Source organism: Balaenoptera borealis (genome assembly GCF_965194805.1).
Source record: "Balaenoptera borealis genome assembly, chromosome: 13".
Classification (NCBI taxonomy): Eukaryota; Metazoa; Chordata; class Mammalia; order Artiodactyla; family Balaenopteridae; genus Balaenoptera; species Balaenoptera borealis.
Genome location: NC_138870.1, coordinates 91,190,259 through 91,213,851, shown reverse-complemented (window position 1 = coordinate 91,213,851; position 23,593 = coordinate 91,190,259). Strand labels below are relative to the sequence as shown.

The 23,593-nt window shown below is 46.1% G+C and overlaps 1 protein-coding gene across 9 annotated transcripts in view; it reads right to left on the bottom strand.

Moving 5' to 3' along the window:
- The window catches only part of ABTB3 (ankyrin repeat and BTB domain containing 3), a 322,748-nt gene that overhangs the window by 37,520 nt on the left and 261,635 nt on the right, over positions 1-23,593 (bottom strand). For 8 of the 9 annotated variants that reach the window (XR_014233017.1, XR_014233018.1, XR_014233019.1 and 5 more), the window contains exons 5-9: positions 6,796-6,961; positions 4,586-4,675; positions 2,494-2,595; positions 414-507; positions 162-297 (exon numbers count right to left, since the gene is read on the bottom strand). Coding sequence is in view for 5 of the 9 variants with exons in the window: in XM_082348918.1 (XP_082205044.1) it covers positions 162-297; positions 414-507; positions 2,494-2,595; positions 4,586-4,675; positions 6,796-6,961 (588 nt within the window). In the remaining 4 variants the exon portion in view is untranslated. The remainder of the gene's footprint in view (positions 1-161; positions 298-413; positions 508-2,493; positions 2,596-4,585; positions 4,676-6,795; positions 6,962-23,593) is intronic. The other variant, XM_082348921.1, reaches the window with a different exon arrangement.

Sequence of the window (23,593 nt, the reverse complement as noted above, 5' to 3'; positions counted from 1 at the left end):
CAAGCCAGTCTGAGTGGGCGTGTGCTGCATGAAGCTGGCCAGGCCTGATCTGCCTCTGGGTCCCACATCCAGAGATACAGTGGGTCTGGGGTAGGCTTGGGAATCTGCATTTTTAACAAGCACCACTTGGGACCTCGTGGCTTTGGGCCATCCTAGCCTACCTGTGTCCGTGGGCTGCGGCCTGGCTGAAAGAGTTCATATCACCCTGGGGGGTGGTAGAAATTCCATTCCTGTACATGGTTCCTATCAGGGGGTCCGCGCCACGCTCCAACAGCAAACTAACCAGCTCAAAATTTCCTGCAAGCCCAGAGAAGGGGGTTTTATAAGAGAATCAAGCAAACACACAGTCACAGACACATCAAGGGCCAGCGCGCTGGAGCCCCTTGGCCGGCGTGAGCATCAGCAACTCTTACCTACGGCGGCTGCAAGCTGCAGGGGTGTTTCTGAATAGTTCTCCTCGCCATGCTCCACAGACCCCTCCACCTTGGCCCCAGCGTCCAGGAGGAGCTGCGGAGGAAGAGTGGCCATTGAGATGTTTAAAGGACATGCATGTGAGGGGACGTCAGGAGAAGGTGGTGGAAATCAGTGTGACGCCAGTGTTCCTGCCCTCCCTCTGGGTCTGTGAGCATGTGCACAGGGGGAGGGCAGTTGCACCTCAGAGGAAAAACCGAGAGCCTCTCGTATCTTCTAGAGCCTCAGATCACTCAAGTTGTGGTCCACGGACAGCAGCATCAGCATCCCCTGGGAGCTTGTTTGAAATGCTGGCTCTGAGGCTCCACCCCAGACCGAATGATGGGAATCTGCACTTCACCAAGTTCTCCAGGTGATTTATATGTACATTAAAAGTTTCTAGAAGCACTGAGCTAGAAGCTCGTGGCACCAGTGTGTCGGAGGACTTCCTTTCGGGGTCGGAGACACAAAGCCTCGGAGAGTATTAGTGGGGTCTCTTCGAACCATAGCAACTCAAGAGTTCTGAAGAACTCTTTGGGGACCCCCAGGGCCAACCAGGGCAAGAATCGCTTCTAGAACATCCTGGAGGGCTCTGAGGACAGCTCAGCAAATGCTGAGTTTCCTGGCCAGCAAGATCAGTGAGTAAAGTGGCAGAGCGAGCTTCCAAGAGTGCTGTTGAACGTGATTCCATTCTGCGCATTCTCTAAGAGATCTGGGCTTCCTAAAAACAGAGATGCCGTCCATGCTGGATCTCACAGTGAACGCGCTGTCAGCGCAGCTGATGTAAAATGAGGGGGAAACATCTGTCTTACCTGCTCCGGGCTACCTGAGGGCACAGTCAGGAAGCGGCTGCCTACCTGGCATTCCATGGTGTGTGCACCTGCTGCGGAGAGGTGACCTGACTTCTGTTTGGCTTTGCTTGGCTACCCACTGCTCCTATTCCTGATTTAAAGGCTGGGGATGCCACTGCATGTTAAGGGATGGCATTTGTGTCCACTAGGCCACCCTTTGACCCCTCCTTTCTTAGATCCCTCCGCTAGGAGTGGGCTGGTCATGACGTTCTACAGGCAGAAGCCAGCTCTTGGTGTGACATGTCACGCACTCAACCTCCTGAAACATGACTTCACATCTGTCTTAAGGATTCCCACGACCTAGGAAACAACAAAGGATTCCTGTGGCACTCCAACATTGCCTAGGGGTCCCTAGCACACTATTTTCTGCTCTGCATAATTCTAAGAGGCTTGGACCACATAAAAGGAGGTGAGTTCCTGATGTACCCAAAGCTCAGCATTTATTAGGATGTCAGATGTGGTCAGGGACCTGGATGCTGATATCTTTTTTCCAATGAAGTAAAGTTTTAAGATCTGGAATAAACCGAGCTTAAGATCTAGAATATACTAGATGGCTATTCATTGAACACCAACTCTACAACAGCCAGAAAGGGTGCAAGCAAAACACACTTACGTGCCCAAAGGACCTCAGACGAGGACATCTCTCCATACTCGGGGAGCTGTTTCAGAAGACACATGTGAAGACCCTACTCTAGACCTCTTGGATGGGATTCTCCATAAGTGGGATCCAAGCAAGTATCTTTTGGAACCGCTCCCTTGGCGACTTGGATGCTTCTTTCCAGTGGTTGGAAACCACTAGACTCTATGCAAACACTGGGGTCACACCTAAGGGAAGGTTCTAAGGTCTCACACCAGCCAGGTCTTATGTTCATGTTACAACAAGCAAAAATGAACAAATCCACAAAATCACAGCTCAGGCCCCACCCCCGAGCAACTGGGAACAACTTGGTAAGTTTGCCACTCTGCGTGTGAGGCTGCATGTGGGTATGTGTTAAGTTCATATTGGTTAGAGCCAGGCCATATAGAGCATTACATATAATATTTTCATTCATATGATATGAATGTGCTATATTTAACTGCAATTAACCAATATGAATCTCTTAGGGAATAGGCATGCTGGGAGAGGTACAAATTTGCGTAATGAAAGAGGTAAAATTAAAGGTCAGATGTGGATAGGGAAATACGTTAATACCTGAACTACAGGAATATGTCCATGCAACACAGCAAAAGTCAGAGCCGTCCAATGGCGGGTCTCAGGGTGGACGGATGGATATTTATGAGGAGTACTGACAACCTATAAACAAATTGAAGTTATTTTCAAAATGTGACCTTCACAATACTTAGACCAGCAAATCTGACCTATCTGTGGCTGGGCATGTGGGCTAGATATGTACAAAAGGACGTCCTAGAAGGTGCCTCGGGAAACACTGGAGATGTGGGGTAGTGACTTTATATCCTCCGTCACAATGAGGACTCCTTTGCTTCTCATCTGAAAAGAGATGAATGGATGATTTCTGACCACCTCTAAGGAGCCTTGGAGAAGCTGTAACGGTGGCTACAACGAGCCTGCTCCCCTGCCTGTCTCCTCTTCCTGCTTAAGGGAGGGTGCTGCTTCTGAGAGCTACAGGATGTCAGGTGGTGTGAGGCCGCTACCATCACATCCACATCTCTAGGGGAAATTCTTGGCAGCGGCAAACCCCGTGCAAGGGGAGGTCTGCTTTGAGCTTTCAAGCCAAGCAATACCACCAGCCATCTGATGGAGGAACATCACCATCTGGTCACAGCTCACCCCACACTGTCCTCATTTCATTCTTCTGCTGGCTTCCTGGTTGACAAGGACCCTCATGCTACTGGAAACCTAGGCACAAACCTTCCCTGGGCACACCACGAATGAGCAATCTGATATTGGCCTTCCCATATGGGGACCTCAAAACACCCCAGGCCAAGAGAGAGGCTGCAGGACAGCTAAAGGTTAGGGTTCTGCAGGATTGCCACCTACGCATGGCTTTTCTTCCAAACACTCCTGGGGCCATAATAGCCGCGATGCCTGCTGCTTTCAGAGCAGTTGATTTCACTAATCACCGGCGGGGGGAGGACCTTGAGCTGGGAGCTGTGGGATGGGCTAGAGGACCAGAGAACCCCACCAGGACCCAAAGTTGACGAGCCCTTGCAGAGATGTGCACAGTGCTTGGGGATTCGTAGCAGGAAAAAAAAATCCCCAATACTTGAAATTTATAAGATCCAAAATGGTTCTGGATCCAAAACCATGTCTACTGCCTGCTTTCCTCAGATGAATATAAAGCATGCTAATTTTTTCTTTTTTAAACCACAGTACGAAGACTACAAGAGCATCTAATTTTGAACTAAAAAAAGTTTCCTGGGGTGGCTGAGTTAGGAGTGCAGCATGTCAATCGATCTTCCCAGCCTCTGAGACTGCCAATATTAGGCTGCCGGAAGAGAGTGGGTCTTTTTTTTTTTTTTGTGAGAGGGGGTCTTAAGTCAGCATAGAACATGGTCAAAAAGTGTAATTTCACCTATTATAAGCCTTGGCGGGGGCAGGGGGCAGGAACCAATAATAACTGAGTCCCAAATTGATGCTACTCTGTATTTATTTCTTCCAACAACTCTCTGAGATGGGTGCGATTATTCTCCCATTTTGCAAAGGGGAACACCGAGGCTCAGGAAGGTTAAACTATTTGCCCAAGCAGAAAAGCAAGTTACTAAGACACAGCAGTTTCAGAATTTGAACCCACGTGTCAAATTCTAAAGCCTGTGAGGGTGCGCTTTCCACTATACCACACTGCCTCAAGGAAGCTTTGCAATTAGCTTTAAGACCTGTGGTTTAAACCGGCCAACTGGGTGAGCCAATCGGGATTCGGTGGGGGAGGGTGGAAGACCTGGGGGAGCTACACCTTAGCTCAGGGTACGTGGACCAGCTTTGTATTTGGCAGAGGAAAGGGCTGATGGCTCAGGACAGCTCTCTCTCTCTCTCTGAATGGATCAGCAAGAAGAATCAGAGATTGGGTACAGCTGAACTGAGGGAAAAGCTAGGGCTCCTTGTGGCCTCATGGGTTGTTTTTAAATGAAAAATGTTTTTGGGCAGCTCCTTGGAGTTTGGTTGGGCTGGGGCCTCAGGACGGAGGAAATCCAACAGCTGGTCTGACCTATTTGCTGGACTGAGCACCGTCAGCGGTGGCTCTTTGGGAGATAAAGCCCCCCTCTTTTTGCTCGCCTTCCCCGGGGACTGCCAGGCCCAGGGGCCCTGCAGCCCTCTGCACCCTCACCTCCACATTCAGGTCAGCTCCGGCATCCAGCAGCATCTGAACCATTGCCTCGTCCCCGCGGACGCAGGCGTACATCAGGGGGGTCATGCCCTGCGGTGAGTTAAAAACCAGAGAATAGAGGTTTACCAGGTGGCTGTGTCACTTGACAAAACAAACGGAAAATCTTACTTGTGTGAAGGAGGCTATAATTGTACTCAAAATCCAGTATTTTAAAGTAAATGTACAGCCCTATAAGGTCATAATCCTCCATATTTTGAAAACCAAAATGGAAGCAAGAAGGGAAACATACATTGCCTTTTTTTTTTTTTTTTGCATTTATCTTGGCTTAAGTCAGAGGATTTTTTGTTTGTTTTAGGCTGCAACAGATCTAAGAGTGTTTGCTAAAACAAGTGGTTGGTTTCAACTGAAAGCTCTTAGGAACTTTCTGGATTCTGCAATATCAGCCCTAAGCTATCTAATTGGTAAACACTGTTTCCTTGACATTTTCTCTTTCACAATATAAGTGTCATCTTTGCTCTATGTGAGCTGCTGGTCAGTGTCAAGGGAAATTGGTGCCTCTGAGTATGACCCCAGCACAACGTCAGCTTTGACATTATCATTTACAAGCAAAAGGCAAGCGAATGAGGAATGACTTTCAGGAATTCCATATCTGCCCATGATTCCTACTTATTACAAAGTACCACACCAACAGAAGTAAGGGATGGATTTTTCAATAAACAGTGTTGTGAAGGCGGCTATTTGGGAAAATGTTCAGGTTAGAGCCTTATCTCACACTATACACCGAAATCATTTCCAGTTTGATTAGAGATATAGAGAAAAAAATTAAAACCATAAAAGACATCTAACTGGATCCGTTTCTGGGCATAAAAGTAATGGAAGAAATCACAAAAGAAAATCATTACAGCGTTGAGGACATGCGATTGAAAACATAAACAAAATTAAGAGGTAAACAATAAATTGAGACATATTTGTCATATTATAACAGAGGGTTATATGTCTAATATGTAAAGAGCTCTTTGAAATAAAGAAGAAAAACACTTAAGCTCTAATGAAAAACAGGCAAAAGATTAATTAAATTAAGTAAAAGATTAATAGGGTACACATAAATAGTTGGAGAGTGTGTACAAGGAAACAGTCTCTGGGAAAGTAATTTGAGATCCAAAACTTTAAGATAAGTTGATGCATTTGAGTGACTATTTCCACTTTAAAAAAATTTCCCTAATGAAATAATCAGAGATTTGAACAAAGATTTGTGTAAGTATATGTAGCTCAGCATTACTGATATAAGTAATTAGAAACAATCTAAGTATTCAACAACTGAGGTATGGTTCACTGAACAAATAATTATGACCATTTTATGTAGCCATTAAGAGTGATTTAAAAAAAGAATATTTAATGATACTGCAAAGTATCTTTAATACAAAATACCAAAACCAGAAAGATAATAAATCTTTGTTCTTAAAAAATAATGTGTGTGTGTGTGTGTGTGTGTGTGTGTGTGTGTGTGTGTGTATTAGGGCTCCTTTGTGTTGCTCAAGAAAATTGTTAGCTGTTATCCCTTCCCTGGAACTTGCTGGATGAGCTGCCCATGTGAGAAGCAACTCCATTTGTCCTTTGTGACTTCGCCTCTGGGGCTCACATTGAAAGCTGCTGTTTGTTTTCTCCATCCGTGACATCTTCACCCACCTGGGGTGTCTCCCTGATAGACACACAAGCCTCTCACTGTACCTCAGTTTCAGTGGTTTGGGGGACGGCTGCCTGTCTCTGAGGTGTCTCCTGGGGTCCCTCAGAATGACCTTTGTGTATCTTAAACACACCCTGAAAGTTTGGTGAAAATCTGCTTGGATTTGTTCTGTGATGCAGAGAACTAATTTTAACCATGCTGGAAAAAGGGCTCGAAGGACACAAGCTAAATATAAATGATGGTGGATGATGATGGCATGATTTCCTTTCTGGAATAGGTCTATTTTTCTCTATTTTCCATTTCAGCTGCAAGGATCACATGCAACTTCTGTACAGATGAACAAGGATATTTTTATAAGATATTTTAAAAACTTAAAAAAAAAAAAAAGAAAACAACAACAACACAATCACCCTACGTCACCAGAAGGGGGAGCCTCTGTCCAGTGCCTGCTGTTTCCATCCTGCCCTGGGGCAGGGCACATGGTGGAGGTGGGGTGCCTGTTCAGACACTCGGAGGACCCCTGTACCTGTTCGCTCATGGTGTTGATCCCATCGGGCCCCAGGAGAGACACTGCCTGCTTCACCAGGTCCGTCCGCCCACAGTTCAGCATCCGGAAACCCAGGTCCTGCTTAAACTTGGCTTCGATGGCCACTGCGTCCAGCTTCCGAGAAGCGCAAAAGCAGTCGTCGGCCCTAAGGAAGGGAGAGATGGTCAGTTGGGTGCAGCAGCTTCGCCAGGACTGGTTCTCGGGGGCCACAAGAGTTAGGAAGCACCAAGGAGACTTTCCATTTGCTTTTCATGTCAAATGCTTGTTTCTGGGCTCCAGTTAGAATATGGATATCTCTTGATCCTTGTCCTTTATAACTGCTGCTTATCTGTCTTATCTCTCCTCTGCTCCCACAGCATATTGAGCTAAGAATAATAATGGCTAATATTTACTGACTGTTCACTATGGTTAAACTCTTTACATGAGTTAATTCGTTTACTCCCCACATAACCCTAAGAGGTAAGTACTGTCATTACCCTCTCTTTTAACCATGGGAAACAGACACAGATAAGGGACTTGCCCAAGGCCACGCAGCCAAAAAGCAGTGAGCTGGGATGTGAGCCCAAGGCAGTCTGAGGAGAGCTGACCCGGGTATCTACTGTGTCCCCCTGTCCCCCCATCACAGCATATACTATTTGCCTCTTTCCTTGTCTGACTTCCCCTCCAGGCTGGGGACTTCTGAGAGCAGGGACCTTGTCCAGCAAGTCTCTGCATCACAATCCAGACAGCACCCAGCACATGGAGGTGTTAAAAAACGTTAGCCAAGTGAACACAGAATGGCTGGAGTCTCTACTTTCAAAGTGGAAGCAGGGCGGAGACCTGGCAAGATGAAATAAGAGTACTAGTGGTGAGATGCTTTGGAAACTAACTGAGCCAGTTGGGCGAAGTGAGCCAGGTTAGGGAAGGGTGGGGAGGAGAATCAAGGAATTCAAGAAGGGGATACAAACAACTCTTGTAAAGGATGTTACTTCCTTCTTATGGTGAATTGTCAAATCAAACCACCAAGCATTTACTGAGCACCTGTTTGCAAGAGGCTCACAATGCCTGGAAGGGGAGAGGGCACAGGCCCTGGTAACCATAATGCCATGTGGTAATTGCAGTGATTGAGGTGTTCAGAGACACACACCAAACAGAGTCTAGGGGATCCAGCAAGGCTTCCTGGGGAAGGTGACCCCTGAGCTTTGTCTTTTTTTTAATATATATCTTTATTGGACTATAATGGCTTTACAATGGTGTGTTAGTTTCTGCTTTATAACAAAGTGAAACAGCTGTACATATACATATATCCCCATATCTCCTCCCTCTTGTGTCTCCCTCCCACCCTCCCTATCCCACCCCTCTAGGTGGTCACAAAGCACCGAGCTGATCTCCCTGTGCTATGTGGCTGCTTCCCACTAGCCATCCATTTTACATTTGGTAGTGTATATATGTCAGTGTTACTCTCTTACTTCATCCCAGCTTCCCCTTCCCCCGCTGTGTCCTCAAGTCCGTTCTCTACGTCTGCGTCTTTATTCCTGCCTTGCCACTAGGTTCATCAGTACCGTATTTTTTTAGATTCCATATATGTGCGTTAGCATACGGTATTTGTTTTTCTCTTCCTGACTTACTTCACTCTGTGTGACAGACTGAACTGTGTCCTAAGTAAGGAGAGAGAGGGACGGAGGGTAGGAGAACTTGGAGCAGGGCTTGCATGAGCAAAGGTATGGACACGAGACGTGGCGGGCTCTGAGAGCTAACTATGGAGGTTTTAGTGTTTCTGGGGCATAAACTTCCAGGCAGAGGGCCAGAAGCTGAGGGTGGGGAGCTTTACTTAATCCTAAGACTTTATGCGTAAGAGCCACTGAAGGTTTCTAAGCAGGCAGGGGAGTGATACGGTTGGATGGCCAACTCTGGGAGAGCGTGGAGGATGGATCTGAGGGGAGCTGACCCTAGAGGTGGGGAGATGTTGGTGCTAAAAGAAACAGCCAAACGGAAAGAAGTCACGGCCCAAGTGTGAAGTGACAAGGGGCTGAGTGAAGGCGGTGGGTGCTGGGACGGAGCAGAGGACGAGGATTCCGTCTTTTCTGCGAGCAGGTGCCCATTTCTCAGGTGATGGCCCTTGTCCTCAGGCTGGTGAACTACACGCCCTGCATCGTCAGGAGTCTGTGCTGTCCCGGACCCCTTCATATTCCTGCTCGTTGCTAATGCCGGGCATGGATACTCAGGAGAGGAGCCAGGGGTCCAGAATTCCTGGTTCCACTCCTGCCTCTAAATAACCCACTTTCTGGTGTGAGGAAGGGTTAAGTTTGCCAGGGAACTAGCTTCTTTTTAATCCTTGAAGGAAATGAGACGGACTATTGTTCTGAAAGTTTATGGCACTAAGGCTCCTCAGTACGGCTAGGATCTGGGGCAGAGGACCTGAGGGATGAAGAACAGAGGGAGCCTTAGGAATCAAGTGGGATGGGTGTGTCCTTGACCCCTCACTGGGTTCCTGATCTATCATTCATCTCAGCTGGCAAAGGAGCCTTGGAGGAAGGCTGTCCCGAAATAGGAACGCAGTCACAGGAGATGTTAGGGCTCTTAGAGGACCAGAGGGCACTGATGCAGTGACGATGGAATCCAGAGAAAGAGGAAGGTTGGTGTTGACGTGGGGTCTAATCTGCATACATGCCTCAGGAACTGCGTGTCAGGCCAGGCGCTCCGAGGGCTTGTTTGTAGGACAGCCCTGGGAGGAACTAAGAAAGGTATTTAGGAGACTTGGACCTGGACCCTGGACTCCAGGATTCAGACCTTTTCATGGCAGGTCGGGGAGCCAAGATTACCTCAGTTGGAAGACTCTCCAGGGAAGCCTGAGAGCTCTCCAGGTGTGGGTAGGGGATGGCTGAAGACTCCGGGTCTGGCTTTAGACCATGGCATCAGCACCCAAGATGTGAACTTCTAAGGGCACATAATGGGGCTGTGCCCTAGGGCTTCTTGGTCCAGTTCATGGGAATTTGGACTTGGGATTCTTACAGCTACGGTGTGGCCAGATTTAGCAAATAAATATGATTTAGCAAATAAATATGCTTTAGCAAATATTGAGTGAAACTTATACTAGAACATTATTCACTGTTTATCTGAAATTGAAATTTAACTTTAAAAAAAAAATCTGGGAAAGGGCAGAGCCACGTGCCATGATTTGAAAAGAACACACAGTGAGATCATGGATCCCACTGAAGTGTAGACAGCACTCATCTCCAGGGGAAGAGGGGAGGTGCTTGGTGTGGCAGTGGGTTTCATCTAAGGGACCCATGTTCCCCAAAAACTGGTTAAGGCAGATGCTTCAGGCAAAATGAACACGACAGAGAGAAGAGGGTGAGAGCAACAGGGTGAGATCCTGGGGCACACATCACAGAGGCTTCCGGAGAGGGAGAGATGGGGGCCTGCAGGTGTCGTACCGAGGTGTCTGGAGCCTTGATGGGGGTGTGTGTGTGCAAATCTCGGGGAGGTATCTGATTTGACTAATTGTAAGGGAAACCTTTCTTCTAACAGACCACTATCTAATTCTGGAAGAGGTTGCTTTGTGAAATCAAGAGCCTCCTTCTTGGGGAGCAAAGATGCTGTGAATTGTCACCGTCACTGAATTTGCAATCTCCTCTCTCCTGTCTGTGTCCAAGCCCCTCCTGCTCTCTTCAATGCCTGACTGACTCTCTCAAATAAGCATCTTTTCCGGAATCACGCTAAATTCCACATGACTGGATGAGGGTTACTGCGGCACGTCCTGTGTGTGGGCACCAGGAGGCGAGGTTAAGGAGGAGAGACACAGACCCTACCCCGTGTTCACGGAGCTCCCAGACTGGTAAAGCGATAATTCCTGGAACATCAGGAGAAGTGTTTACCAGCTACAAAGGTCCTTGATTTTAATTAGAAAGAGAGAAATGGCAAGAAAATTACTGTCGCTAAGACGATGATGATGGTAATTGTTATTATAGGAATCCAACGTTTATTGAATACTTACTATTGACATCCAAGCTCTTCCCATGTATTAACTCATACGATCAGTACAACAAGCCCACAATGTAGGTGATGTTGGGAGCCCCGTTCCAGAGATGAGGAAACTGCCCAAGTCACAGAGCTGGTAAGTGGCGAGCCAGGATTTGACCTGGCTGATCTGAGACCCCAGCCTGACCCTGGCACTTCTCCATCATGCTGGCATGCCCACACATACAACCGTCTACTGGGCCAAACTGCTTGGATGGCTCTCAGACCCTCACATTGGGCCTGTCCAGCATGGAGCTTTTTATGTCCATCCCCACCCTCCATCCTTGTCCTCCGGTCATCCCATCTCCGTAAATGGGACCACCGTCCACCCAGGCGCTCAGGCCAGAACCTTCTCTCATGCCCATATTCATTCCATCAGCTGTTAATGTTCCCACCCAAATCCCAAATCCGCCCACTTCTCTCCACCTCCACCACCCGTACCCTGGTTCTAAACACCAGCATCTTTTTTTTTTTATTGGGGCATAGTTGTTTTACAACGTTGTGTTAGTTTCTACCATACAGCGAAGTGAAGTAGAGTCCCCTGGGCTATACAGCAGGTTCTTATTAGTTATCTCTTTTATACATATTAGTGTGTATATGTCAATCTCAATCTCCCAATTCATCCCATCCCCCCACCCCTGCTTCCCCCCCTTGGTGTCCATACAACACCAGCATCTCTTGCCTAGAGGTCGTAATTTCAGTCCTATTAAAGTGCTCGTAATGCAGAGTCTTTCAGGTCTGGGCATATTTTAATTCTTAGGCCTGTGATATCCTAGACAGCTGCTGACAAACAAGGACTGCCTTGCACCAAGAATAGGCATAAGAATTTGTTATGACAAATTCTTATGACAGTGCTTTGGCTTGGGTCATTAGCAGGGGAGGGTTGGGAAGGGACAGTTGTTTAGACTTTTATATATTGGAAAGTTGTATTTGGAAATGTTTTAATAAAAGTTTTCTGTGTGAGGGACTTCCCTGGTGGCACAGTGGTTAAGAATCCGCCTGCCAACGCAGGGGACACGGGTTCAATCCCTGGGCTGGGAAGATCCCACATGCTGTGGAGCAACTAAGCCCGTGTGCCACAACTACTGAGCCCGCATGCCACAACTACTGAAGCCCATGCACCTAGAGCCCATGCTCTCCAACAAGAAAAGCCACCGCATTGAGAAGCCCATGCACCACAACTAAGAGTAGCCCCCGCTCGCCACAACTAGAGAAAGCCCGCGCGCAGGCACGAAGACCCAACGCAGCCAAAAAATAAATAAATAAAATAAATTAAAAAAAAGTTTTCCATGTGATTTCACTCTTCTCTCTATCCAAACCAGTCTCTTACACAAGGTGAGAGTGAGCTTAAAACGTCTATAACGGGAATTCCCTGGCGGTCCAGTGGTTAGGACTCTGCGCTCTCACTGCCGAGGGCCCAGGTTCAATCCCTGGTCGGGGAACTAAGATCCCACAAGCCATGGAGCATGGCCAAGGAAAAAAAAGTTTATAGGACCATGTTCTGCCTCTGCTTAACACCTTTCAATGTCTTCCCATGTACTGAGAATAGAATCCAGCTCTCCACGCATGGCCTGCCGGGCTCTGGGGTACCGGCCCTGCCCCGCTCTCCAGCACTTCCCTGCCTCCTTCACTCTGTACCAGCAATTCTCCTCTCTCTTCTGTACCTTCAGCTGGCTAACGTCTGTCCTGCCCGGAGGACTTTACTCCTGCTGTTCCCCCCTGGCTAGAATGCCCTTCCCCTGGCTCTTTGCAGGGCTGACTCCTTCTCTCCCCTCAAGTGTGAGCTTGGAGGTCATGTCCAAAGGATGTCTTCTCTGACCATCTAAAGGAGGTAAGTTTCTCCCCTATTTTCTCCCCTATCTTTGTACACCTTGGCTCCAGGTCAATTTCATCTGTCTCCTTCTTGGCACCTTTCAAAGTCTGTGACTATTTTATTAATTTATTTTTTCGCTTGTAAAAAGCTTGGTTTTCTGTTTTTTGTTTTTTTTTCCATGAGAATGTCAGCCTCCTGGGGGCAGGACCACATCTACCTTATTGTCTGTTGTATCCCCAACAGTGCCTGAAGCATAATGGCATTAACAGATGTGTGATCCATGCACAACCCACCGTTCATTCTTGAGAGCAGACCCCAGGAAACGTCTGTTCATCAAGAATCCCTTGGCCATACAAAGTTAAGTAATGGTTCGGGTTACTGAATTCTGCCAGCCAACGCAGGAAAGCAAACTGAAACAGGTAAGAAACATTTTCCATAGCGGTATGTGAAAATGTGGCTTTCTGTTCAACTGGGTTTGTTAGAAAATTTAACTCTGCAAAGTCTTAATTCCTGCAGCATTCCTGCAGACACGACTCAGAGCTCCATTTACTCTTTCTGGAAATTCTCTGAGGGATCTGCCCCGGAAGACCAGCAGGTTCCCCGTGGCCTGGACAAATGAGCATGCCTGCCTAAGTGCAGGACTTATTTATGTAGAAATCTAGAAAGCCGGTCACCTGGGGCTTCACTAGAAGGTGATCAACTTTGTGGTTTTTCCCTCTGAGTGGCTTTCAATGATGCCATAAAAAATTCTGATCAATTTAAGTAAGAGTGGTCAGCTACCAAGGTCATCAATTTCTCTGATTTCTCAAGGACCCCGGCCCCAAGAGACTGGTTCAATATTTCCCACTACTTCAGGAACATGACTTCAGAAAGATGTTTTCCAGGAGGCCTGCAGGCCTGAGGACAGCAGTGATTGCACTGCCTTTTCTCCCCTGGGAAGGAGGTGGCATTGAGGTGAGAACTGATACATTCTGCTGATATCTTGATGCAGTCCAAGTGACAAATGCAAGCTGGTGAGGCCTCAGACACATTTTATTCATTTATGAATTTTAAAAGCTAGCACAGAAGTTACAAGCATGAACTCTGGTTTTCCCAGCTCTACTGCTTAGCAGCTATGTGATCTTGGGGCAAGTTATTTAACCTCTGTGTTATTCAGTTTTCTCATCTGTAAAATGAGCTTTTAGTAATAATACCTTCCTTGTAGGATTTTGGGTGCGGATTAAATGAGATAATCCACGTACAGTGTGTGGAAGAGAACAGAGCTTGGCACACAGCTCTCATTAAATGTTATAGATCTCATACCATAATCATTATTACAAATCACAAAGCAAGGTGCAGACTGGAGAAAATACACTGTATTTCAAAGAAGCAAATGCAGAGACACAGAGACTAAAGAACGTTTTAGGAATAGCGCTTCTTAAGGTCTCAGATTAGATACTGTATTTAACAAATTCCACCAGAATAAAGGCGGTCCTTTTCCTAGTGGGGGAACCATGCCCCCGGAAGGGCTGTCATTCCTGTCCTGTATGCTTCTGCAAGCAAACTGTAAGTGACGACAGAGGTTGGGGAGGGAGGGGGGATGGGAGTCACACTTGAGGAAAGCACAGTTTCTGGAACAGTTCAACAGCAAGAAAAGGCAGAGCCTCTGGGCCTGCCCAGCCAGGCTCTCAGACCCTCTTTCCTCCTCCACCACCAGGACCAATCCTGACCCTGCTGGTACGAGAAGGTACCCTGCAGCTCCCAGGATCCCTGAGCTCCAGTGGAACTCTGCTAAGCCCGTCCTCCAGAGTGTGCGCTCAGAAGCCAGACTGCCTGGGTTCACTGCTTGGCTCTGCCCTCACTCACTGGGTAATGCTGCACAGGTTACTCAATCTCCTTTATTTTTCTCCTCTGTAAAACAGGGACACTAACATTACATGTTTTACTTATCCAACAAAGACTTAGAAAGCAATGACCATGGACCAGGCATATTGTAAGTTTTTTTTACAAATATTGACTTGTTTAACTCTCATGATATCCCTATGAGGAAAGCATTATTATTACTAACCTATTTTACAGATAAGGAAAATGAGGCACAGAGAGGTTAATTAATTTGCTCATTGTCACACAGCTAATAAGGAGGAGTCAGGATGTGAACTGAGACAGTCTGGATCCGGGGTCAGTCCCACTGACTAGTCCGTACTGCTCAGTTCTTAGTGATGTGCTGGCAACCACTGGGCTTCCAAAGGGACTCCTCATGACCCTGGGATCTGAACCCCAAAAGGCCTAAGCAGTTCCCATAACCATGACTTCCTCATCAGTAATAAAAAAAAGCTACCCTTCACTGCATGCTCATTATATGCCAAGCGCTGTACAAAGTGCTCGGTTCCCACCACTTCAATGGATTCTCTCCTTGAAGGAACTGCTGGAAGCTGAAGCCCAGGTTTGAGTGTCTGACACCAAAGCCTGTGCACCTACGCAGCAGGCAGAGCCCAGGCCCCAGCACCAGAGTCCACATCCTTGTTTGGCTTCTTACTTGCTATCTTGGGCAGGTAGCTTAACCTCTCTAAGCCTCTGTCTCTCTATCTGCAAGGCAGGGATGACAAAACAGTACTTAATGTCTATATCTGCAATGAGGATTAAAGGAGGTGATACTTTCGAACCACTCAGCACAGTGTGTGATCATAATTGCCTGATACATGGGATGCATATTTATTACGATACTATTATTTTATAATTGCAGGTCCTCTTTCTAGGGATTTAATCAGGCCATCTGGAATCTCCCCTTTCCCCCTTCCCCCTCCCCCATCCTCCAACCACACAATCCTGCCCAGTCCCAGGGCAGGTCTTTCCTCACCCCCGAGGCGATTTCCAGCTGTCCCAGAGCCGGGGGCCCCCCCGGAGCCCAGCCCTCGCTGCAGCCTCATGTTTGCTGGGCCTTGTGAAAGCTCTGCGATTTCTCTCATGGCTTCTCACTTCCCTTTCCCTGTGTTTCTATTCTTGTTCATCAAGGTCTCGCCAGCAGGCTGGCAACCTGAGACAGAGCAACTTTCGAGACCCCTCTCAGAGGCAGTGGCCTGGGGTCAGCCTGGGGGCCATGTGAGGGGAGGAGCCGCTGTGCCCTGCCCCCTCTGCTGCCTGGGCTCTGTGACCGTAATTTGGTTTACAGTTTGGCTCCCCAAGGCTAGCGGCCAGATTAGTTGCCTTGGAACAGAGTAAAGGTGTTAGCGATAATCAGAGAAATAGTAAATATTTACAGTTTCCCAACACACTATAGTTAATATACTACTACTACTACTAACTGACATTTATAGATAGCTTTCCATGTGCTAAGCATTTCACATGTAATAACCCACCTCATCCTCAACATAGCCCTCAAAACTGGGCACTGTTCTTTTCATTTTACAGATGGAAAAACAGAGGCATGGAGGTTATGTTACCTGCCCAAGGCCATACAGCTTGTAGGTGGCAAGGCCTGGTTCAACCCAGGTGGTCTGACTCCTGAGCCCATGCTCACTTCTTGCCAAAACCCTTAAACCCAAAAGGCAGGTTTCCACATGCCCATTTCACAGATGAGGAAACAGAGACCGAGAGGCGTTAAGTAACCTGCCCCAAAGTCACTTGGCTCTTCTATCTCCAAGTCACCAGACCCGTCTCGTCACAAAGTTAGGCCTAAGTAAGACTTGGGTTGGTGAGGAGTCCCACACCTGGTCCCAGCCCAACTCCTCAGAATCCAACACTATCGAATGCCACGAGCCACAGCCTGGGAATACAGACGGGCCAATAGGATGAGATTTCGGCCCCAGAGAACCTCGGAGGCTAAGCGAACTGCCATGATTCATTCATTCCACATATTGAGCACCAGCTACAGGCCAGGCGCTGGGTTAGGTGCTGGGGTCCAGCAGCAAGTGGACCAGACACGGGCCCTGCCCTCCCAGGTTGTCATGGAGAAGGATATTAAGCAAGATGTTTGGCTACATAGGTGACTATGTAACTGGAAATGGAGTTGCCTAGGGTTGAGAGTGCAACACTAACTCAAAATAGTAACTGCGGATCAAGTCGCCATCCCTTCATATTTCTCTGTGGGCATGGAGATTTCTGACATCCAGGAGCAGACGACGATGCTGATTTCATTTATCTGCCGACCCAGGAACTCACCTAAGGGTGGCAGAAAATACTATTCATGAAATGGGAGAGCAGTACATACGTGTCAAGGTTTTTGTGAGGAATCAGTGAGAGGGTGCATACGAATCTATTCTTGCTATGCTGGAGGTACTGTTTGAATGCAGATACGTAACTGGAGATGTGGGATGTGTGACACAGACTCTGAATTTCTAGAAGATGTGGGTGGGCCTTTGTCAGTCATCGGAAATGCAGGAGAAGCATTACAAGGAGTCAGCACTCCCACTACCTCTTTAGGAATTCAGGGTAATGTTGTGTTGGCTGTGAAACAACACCTAAACTAGGGATGGAACGGGGTTCATTTTGGGCAAACTCTGATTCCTTGGATGATTAGAGTAAAGGTGTTAAGCAGGATTCTGAGGCCATGACCAGATTTAGCCAAGAAAGAGGAACCCTACAGAACAGGGGCCTACATAATGGTTCTGAAAGCAACTGGTAAGGCAGGAATAGGGCCAATGGTTTAAGTTGTGGCTGTACCACCCATTAGCTGTGACCTTGGATACATCCCATTTCCACTGACAGCTTCAGTATCCTTCTCTATAAAAGGGGGGTGTTGGGCTAGTCAAGCTCTTGGGTGCCTCCAAGCATGGACATTCTCTGAGTTTATCACATGTTTTCTGGTGTTCAGGTACCGCTCTTTACTGTGCAACAGCTTTTCTCCCTGACTCCATCTTGACATTTTAGCTTCTTGGTTTTTGCTCTAATTTCATGCAAACACTTATTACTGTAGCCAAGAGGATCACCTGGGAAAGAAATGCGTCTAGTTTCCCAGCTTACTGGGCACCTGGATGAGGTCAGCTTGAGGAGAAACAAGGCCAAGAATTTGCCAGTTTACACTTTCATTTAAAAGCAGCCCAGTGGTTCTCAAAGCACAACAAAGAAAGCCACACTCTGTCCCTGCTGTGAAGCACAGGAGTCTGCCTGGAAGAGAATTTCAGGAAGGAGGGAGAGGTGCTGGGCCTGGGAGCAGAAGGGCAAACTCTAGGCCAGTGCCGTCCTAGCACCTATGCTGCTGACCGGCACAGGGTTTGAAAACAGTTGGAAAACTTTGATGTGGGGCATACGTATGCCTAGTTCTTCTTTTTTTTTTTTTTTTTTTTTTAGTTGTTTTGTTTGTTTGTTTTTTTATACTGCAGGTTCTTATTAGGCATCAATTTTATACACATCACTGTATACATGTCAATCCCAATCGCCCAATTCAGCACACCACCATCCCCACCCCACTGCAGTTTTCTTATCTCACTTCCAGCTGGGTCCACTCATTGGTGTTCCCTGTCTGGCTCTGGGGCATCTGAGTTTTGGACGGTGGACTAGGGAAGGGTGATATGGGATAAGTTCTAGTATCATAGATGGGTATTAAGGAGCTAATGTTTTAAGAAATCTTCATTAATTCATTCTGATCACCTATTATATGTCAAGCAATATGCAAGGCATACTAAAAGTATTTTATTGGTTCTCAAATAATAGTAATACTAGTAATAATAATTACAAACACATTAGTACTTATTGTATACTAGAAACTGTTCTAATTTTATTATATGTGTGTGTATATATATATATATATATATATATATACACACACACACACACAGACACCCACACACACCCACATACTCATTCATATATGTGAACTTATCCAATCCTTACTTTAACCCTAGAAAATTTATCTTCATTGCTCAGAAGAAGAAACTGCAGCACAGAGAGGCTAAGAAACTTGCCCCAGGTCACAGAGCCTGAAAGTAATAAGTAGAACTGAGATTTGAACCAGGCAGACTGTTGCTGGAGCCCTGCTCTTACTGCCCCATTCCCCTGCCTCTCTGTGTTACCAAAGGCCTTCCATGTTCACTTAGATTCTGTTCAAATGCTGCGTGGGTAACTACTAGATGCCTGGTTCTGAGTTGGGTGCCAAAGAAATCTAAATTCTCAACCACAAGCTTCAAATTCAAGGCTGTCTTGCAGTTGCCCCTCTGGAAAGTTCCCCATCTCTCAACCATTTCTTCTTTCTCACCATTCCAGCCACAGGGCCTCTTCCCACTTCATATACACATTTCCCTACCGCTTTCTTGCCTGCATGCATGGTGTGTCCCTCACTGCAAATCCTCTCCCCCGAATCCTGCTTTCCTTCAAGTTGTATTCTAGACCCAAGTCCCAGATCACAGCTTCTGACCTGCAGAATCCCAGAAGGTCAGTGCTGAAGGACAGCACTCAGTTCAACTCTTTACCTTCTTAAGATCAGGAAACTGGAAACCTGAGAAGGGTTAACTAATTAACTAATTAGTTAATTAGTTAACTAACTAAGGGTTAACTAATTAACCCAGATGTATTTAGGAGCAGAATTCATGTCTTCTTTTAAGGTCATTTAGCAAGTCTCTCTATGGAAGGATACCTTTAGGTTTTGCAGGGCAGTGATTCTCAAACGGGGGTGATTTTGTCTCCCAGGGGACATTTGGCAATGTCTGGAGACATTTTTGGCTGTGACAACTAGGGACCTGTTACTGGCGTCTAGTAGGTAGAGGCAAAATATTCTGCTAAACATCTTATAATGCACAGGATATCCCCCACTACAAAGAATGATCCAGCCCAAGATGTCAATAGTGCTGAGGTTGAGAAACCCTGGTGGAGGGAAATACAATTTTTTTGCATCATCTCTTATGTAGTGGGCAGTTCCCATTACAGGATTCTGTAACCGTGACAATAAAATGGAACCTTCAGAAATGAATCGTGAAATGGAAAATCAGAGGACTATAGGCCTCACTTGGATAGAGGCCCCTGGCCCCCCTCTTCAACACATTTTCCCAAGGAAGCCAAATTCCTTTTCAGAGCCTTCAAGTCCCCCAGTGATCAGTTTTTCCTTCTCTTCTGGGTAGCAAAAATATGAACAAATTGAGACCGCTTTGTACTGAAGTAAGTCACACAGAGATCTCCGTGCACCTTTGTAAGAAAATTATATGATTGTTGCAACTGGAACATGCAATGCTTGCAAAGTTCCTAGGAGAAATCTTTGTCCAACAATGGTGCCCGCTTGCTGTTTAATGCTGCTACTAAAGTACAGAAAAGAGCCAGCTCATTAAACCTTTCTTGGATAATGTAACAAAAGTGTGACTCCACGTCCTCCTCCCAGCCAATCTTTTCTGCCTCGTGAGATATAGCAAGGGACCTGGAAGCTTTCTCCTTCTTAGAAGTAAATGCTCAGTTAGTGGCAAAACCCACTTTGTTTACCTCCTCACCAAAAAAGAAATTCTGGGTCTGTTCAAATACGTGAAAAAGACATCTCAAACGCAAGGGCTAGGAGAACGAAACTAGCGTGTTATATCTCAACGTGCTGTCATGTTACTTTGAGTAGAAAATAATGAAGCAGAATTACATGTCTCTTGCTCTGGCATCAGGGCTTATTTTAAAAGAGTTGAAAATAAGGCCTATCCCTACAGAAAGGAGTCACCTTTGATTTTGGCAGCCCTTAATGTATCCCTTTTTGGCAGAGACTCATTGCTCTCCTCCAGAATCCTTTACCTCCTTTATGTGTTGTAGGACCTGAGTTTTTAGCTGGGCACGTGGCTGCCCAGATAAAGACTACATTTCCCAGGTTCCCTTGCAGCTAGACATGGCCACCTGACTAAGTGCTGGTCAATAGGGAGTAAGTGCTGGTCAATAGGGAGTAAGTGCTGGTCAATAGGGAAGTGATGGTATACAATCTCTGGGGCATGCCCTATCCTACATTCCCTCTTCCCACTAGATAGATGTAGTTCTGGTGGGTGGGGCCAGCCATGTTGGGTCATGCAGAGAAAGGTATCACCTAAGGGACCACAGAGCAACAAGAGGGAAGGTGCCTGGGACCCTGACCTGGAGTTGCCATAACAGCCCAGACTGCCTATGCCTGGATTGTTAGATGAGGAAAATTTTAAGCTCCTCTCTTATCCAAGCCACAGGTACTTCGCACGTCTGTTACAGCTAATGAATCTATATCCTAATTAATCCATTCCACAAATGGTTCTTTAATTTAAATCAATTCAATGAAGCACACAGGAAGCACTAAATATATGCGGGCTATTGCACTAGGTGCTGGAGATTCAAAGATGAAACACCATCTTCCAAGGAATTCTAGAAAGAATGGATAGTCTTCTTTATAACAATTTTCACAAATAAACATACCAGTTCCTGAGGTGTAAGGGCAAAGTTCTAGTGTTACAATCCCAAAATTAATTCCCAGTAACATCAGTTCCAAAACTGCTCTATGACAGATCTGCACATTATTTCTGTAAAGGGCCAAAGTAAATATCTTGGGCTTCGTGGGCCATGTGGTCTCTGCCATAACTACTCAGCTGTGCTACGGTGGTGAGTAAACAATGCTAAACAAAGGGGCATGGCTATTTCCCCATACAACTTCTTTTACAAAAATAGGTGGCAGGCAGCTCTAGTTTGCTGGCTCCTCATCTATGGTAAAATAATTTAATAGGATAACCTTCTTTTGGGGATTTACAAGAAAGACAGGATGTTAAAAGCACTGAGAGGGATTTCCCTGGTGGCACAATGGTTAAGAATATGCCTGCCAATGCAGGAGACACGGGTTCGATCCCTGGTCCGGGACGACCCCATGTGCGGTGGAGCAACTAAGCCCCTGTGCCACAACTACTGAAGCCCACGTGCTCTAGAGCCTGCATGCCTCAAGTACTGAGCCTGTGTGCTGCAACTAGTGAAGCCGGAGCACCTTGAGCCCGTGCTCTGCAACAAGAGAAGCCACTGCAATGAGAAGCCAGTGCACTGCAACGAAGAGTAGCCCCCGCTCGCCGCAACTAGAGAAAGCCCGCGCGCAGCAACAAAGACCCAACGCAGCCAATAAATAAATAAATAAATAAATAAATAAATAAAATAAAATACACAACGTAAAACAAACAAACAAAAAAAAACACTGAGAATTTTTTAAAAAGCCTGTTTAACTTTATTTAAGCCAGTGTTTCCCAAATTTATTGAACCACTTACAACTTTTAAAATAATGCTTATAAATATCCCAGAATTGGCCTTCTGAATGTGCTGTTGCAAACACCAGCTAAGTAACTTTTATTGTTAATAGGTTATTTTAGGCATACATAAAATATAGAGTAGTACAATGATGCCTACATGTTCACCACCTAACCCAGCTGAAAAAATAAAATATTACAAGTACAAAGGCCTCTGCGCACTCTTCTTGATTCCATCATCTCTTCTACCTTCCTGAGATTACCATCTCCCCTGAATTTGACATTTATAATCACTGTCATGCTTTATACTTTCTACTACTTTTATGAATTCCTAATAATATATAGACTGTTTTGCATGTTGGTAAGCTTTATGTAAATGTTAGCACTGTATCCAAATCCTGCCTCAACTTGCTTTTTTTGCACAATATTATGTTTCTGGGATTTAGTTATATAATAACATGTAGCTCTAGTTCATTTATTTTCATAGCTACTTGGTATTCCCATGAATGAACATACCACCATTTATTCATCCGTTCTCCTGTAGAAAGCTTGTTCCTTTCTCTTTTTCTGTATTTTGCTATTACCAACACTGCGTCTATGAACATCTTTGTACATATGGGAGAGCTTCTATAGGGTATGGACTTAGGTATGTGTTTAGGTATGTGTTTTCAAGTTTACTTGAAAGTGGATTCAGAGTCCCCTCCGGTGATGTTTAAGAGTTCTCACGCTTCTATATCTTTTCTCAAATCTGATATCGTCAGACTTTAATTTTTTTTGCCAATCTAACGGTTATGAAATGCATAATGGGGTGTGGTTTTGAATTGCATTTCTAGGATTACTAGTGAGGTTGAGCCTTTTTCATACATTTCTTGGACTATTTCTACGTTAATTCTTCACAGGGATCCTTGGCCTCGGACGATGCTGACAGTGTAGGCTGACACAAGAGACAGACGGGCATCCAAATTCCTGAGGGAAACTAAGGCTGGAAGCTAATCCTTCCAAGGTGAACCAGTGGGCCTCACTCAAAAGTTACTTTCCCATTTCCCAATGCCAATTCTTTGATTGGAGTTACTTTTTTAGTGGCGAGAACTTGGGCTTTGGAGTCAGACAGACTTGGTTCAAATCCAAGATGGAGCTCTTTCTACATGTGATGGTGGGCAGGTTTCCCAACCTCCCAGAGCCCCGGTTTCCCCAGGTGTGAAGAGGAAAATAAAGTCTCGCGTGCAGTTGGGGGAAACTGAACGCAGTGCAAAAAGCACCCAGGACAGTGTCTGGCCCACGACTTGCAATCATTGTTCCCTCTGTTATCCTGTGAGATATGGGAGAGACGTGAGCTGAAGCTCCACTCATTTCCTTCACCCTCTGCATGCCTCAGTTTCCTGCACAGGGAAAAGTGTCACCGCCATTTGCACACAGAACGTCAGACCACAAAACTGAATAATCTTCAGAGTTAGAAAGGACTTTGGAGATCAACCAGTCTGGTGGTTCTTAACCTTTCATAGGGTGATTTAATGAGCTGATGAGAGGCTAGTTCACTTTGGATAAATGGCACATATGCTCCAAATGTTGTGATGACTGCAAACTTTCTGAAGGATGGGACCCACTCTTTCATTGTTACCCAAAACACCATTGTCATGACCTTATATGAAGGACTTTGTATAAGGACATGGCTTTTTAGTAAGCACTGGTTGGCTGGCTAATTGCTAAGGGAAGATAATGCTCTTGTGTAACTAATATTTTAACCTAGAGTTTGGGAGATTTGCTCACAGATGAGTCAATAAGCATCTTTGACAGCAATTTAACAGACTCAACAGGGGAACCCCCACCACCACCCGCCCCAGATCCCTGT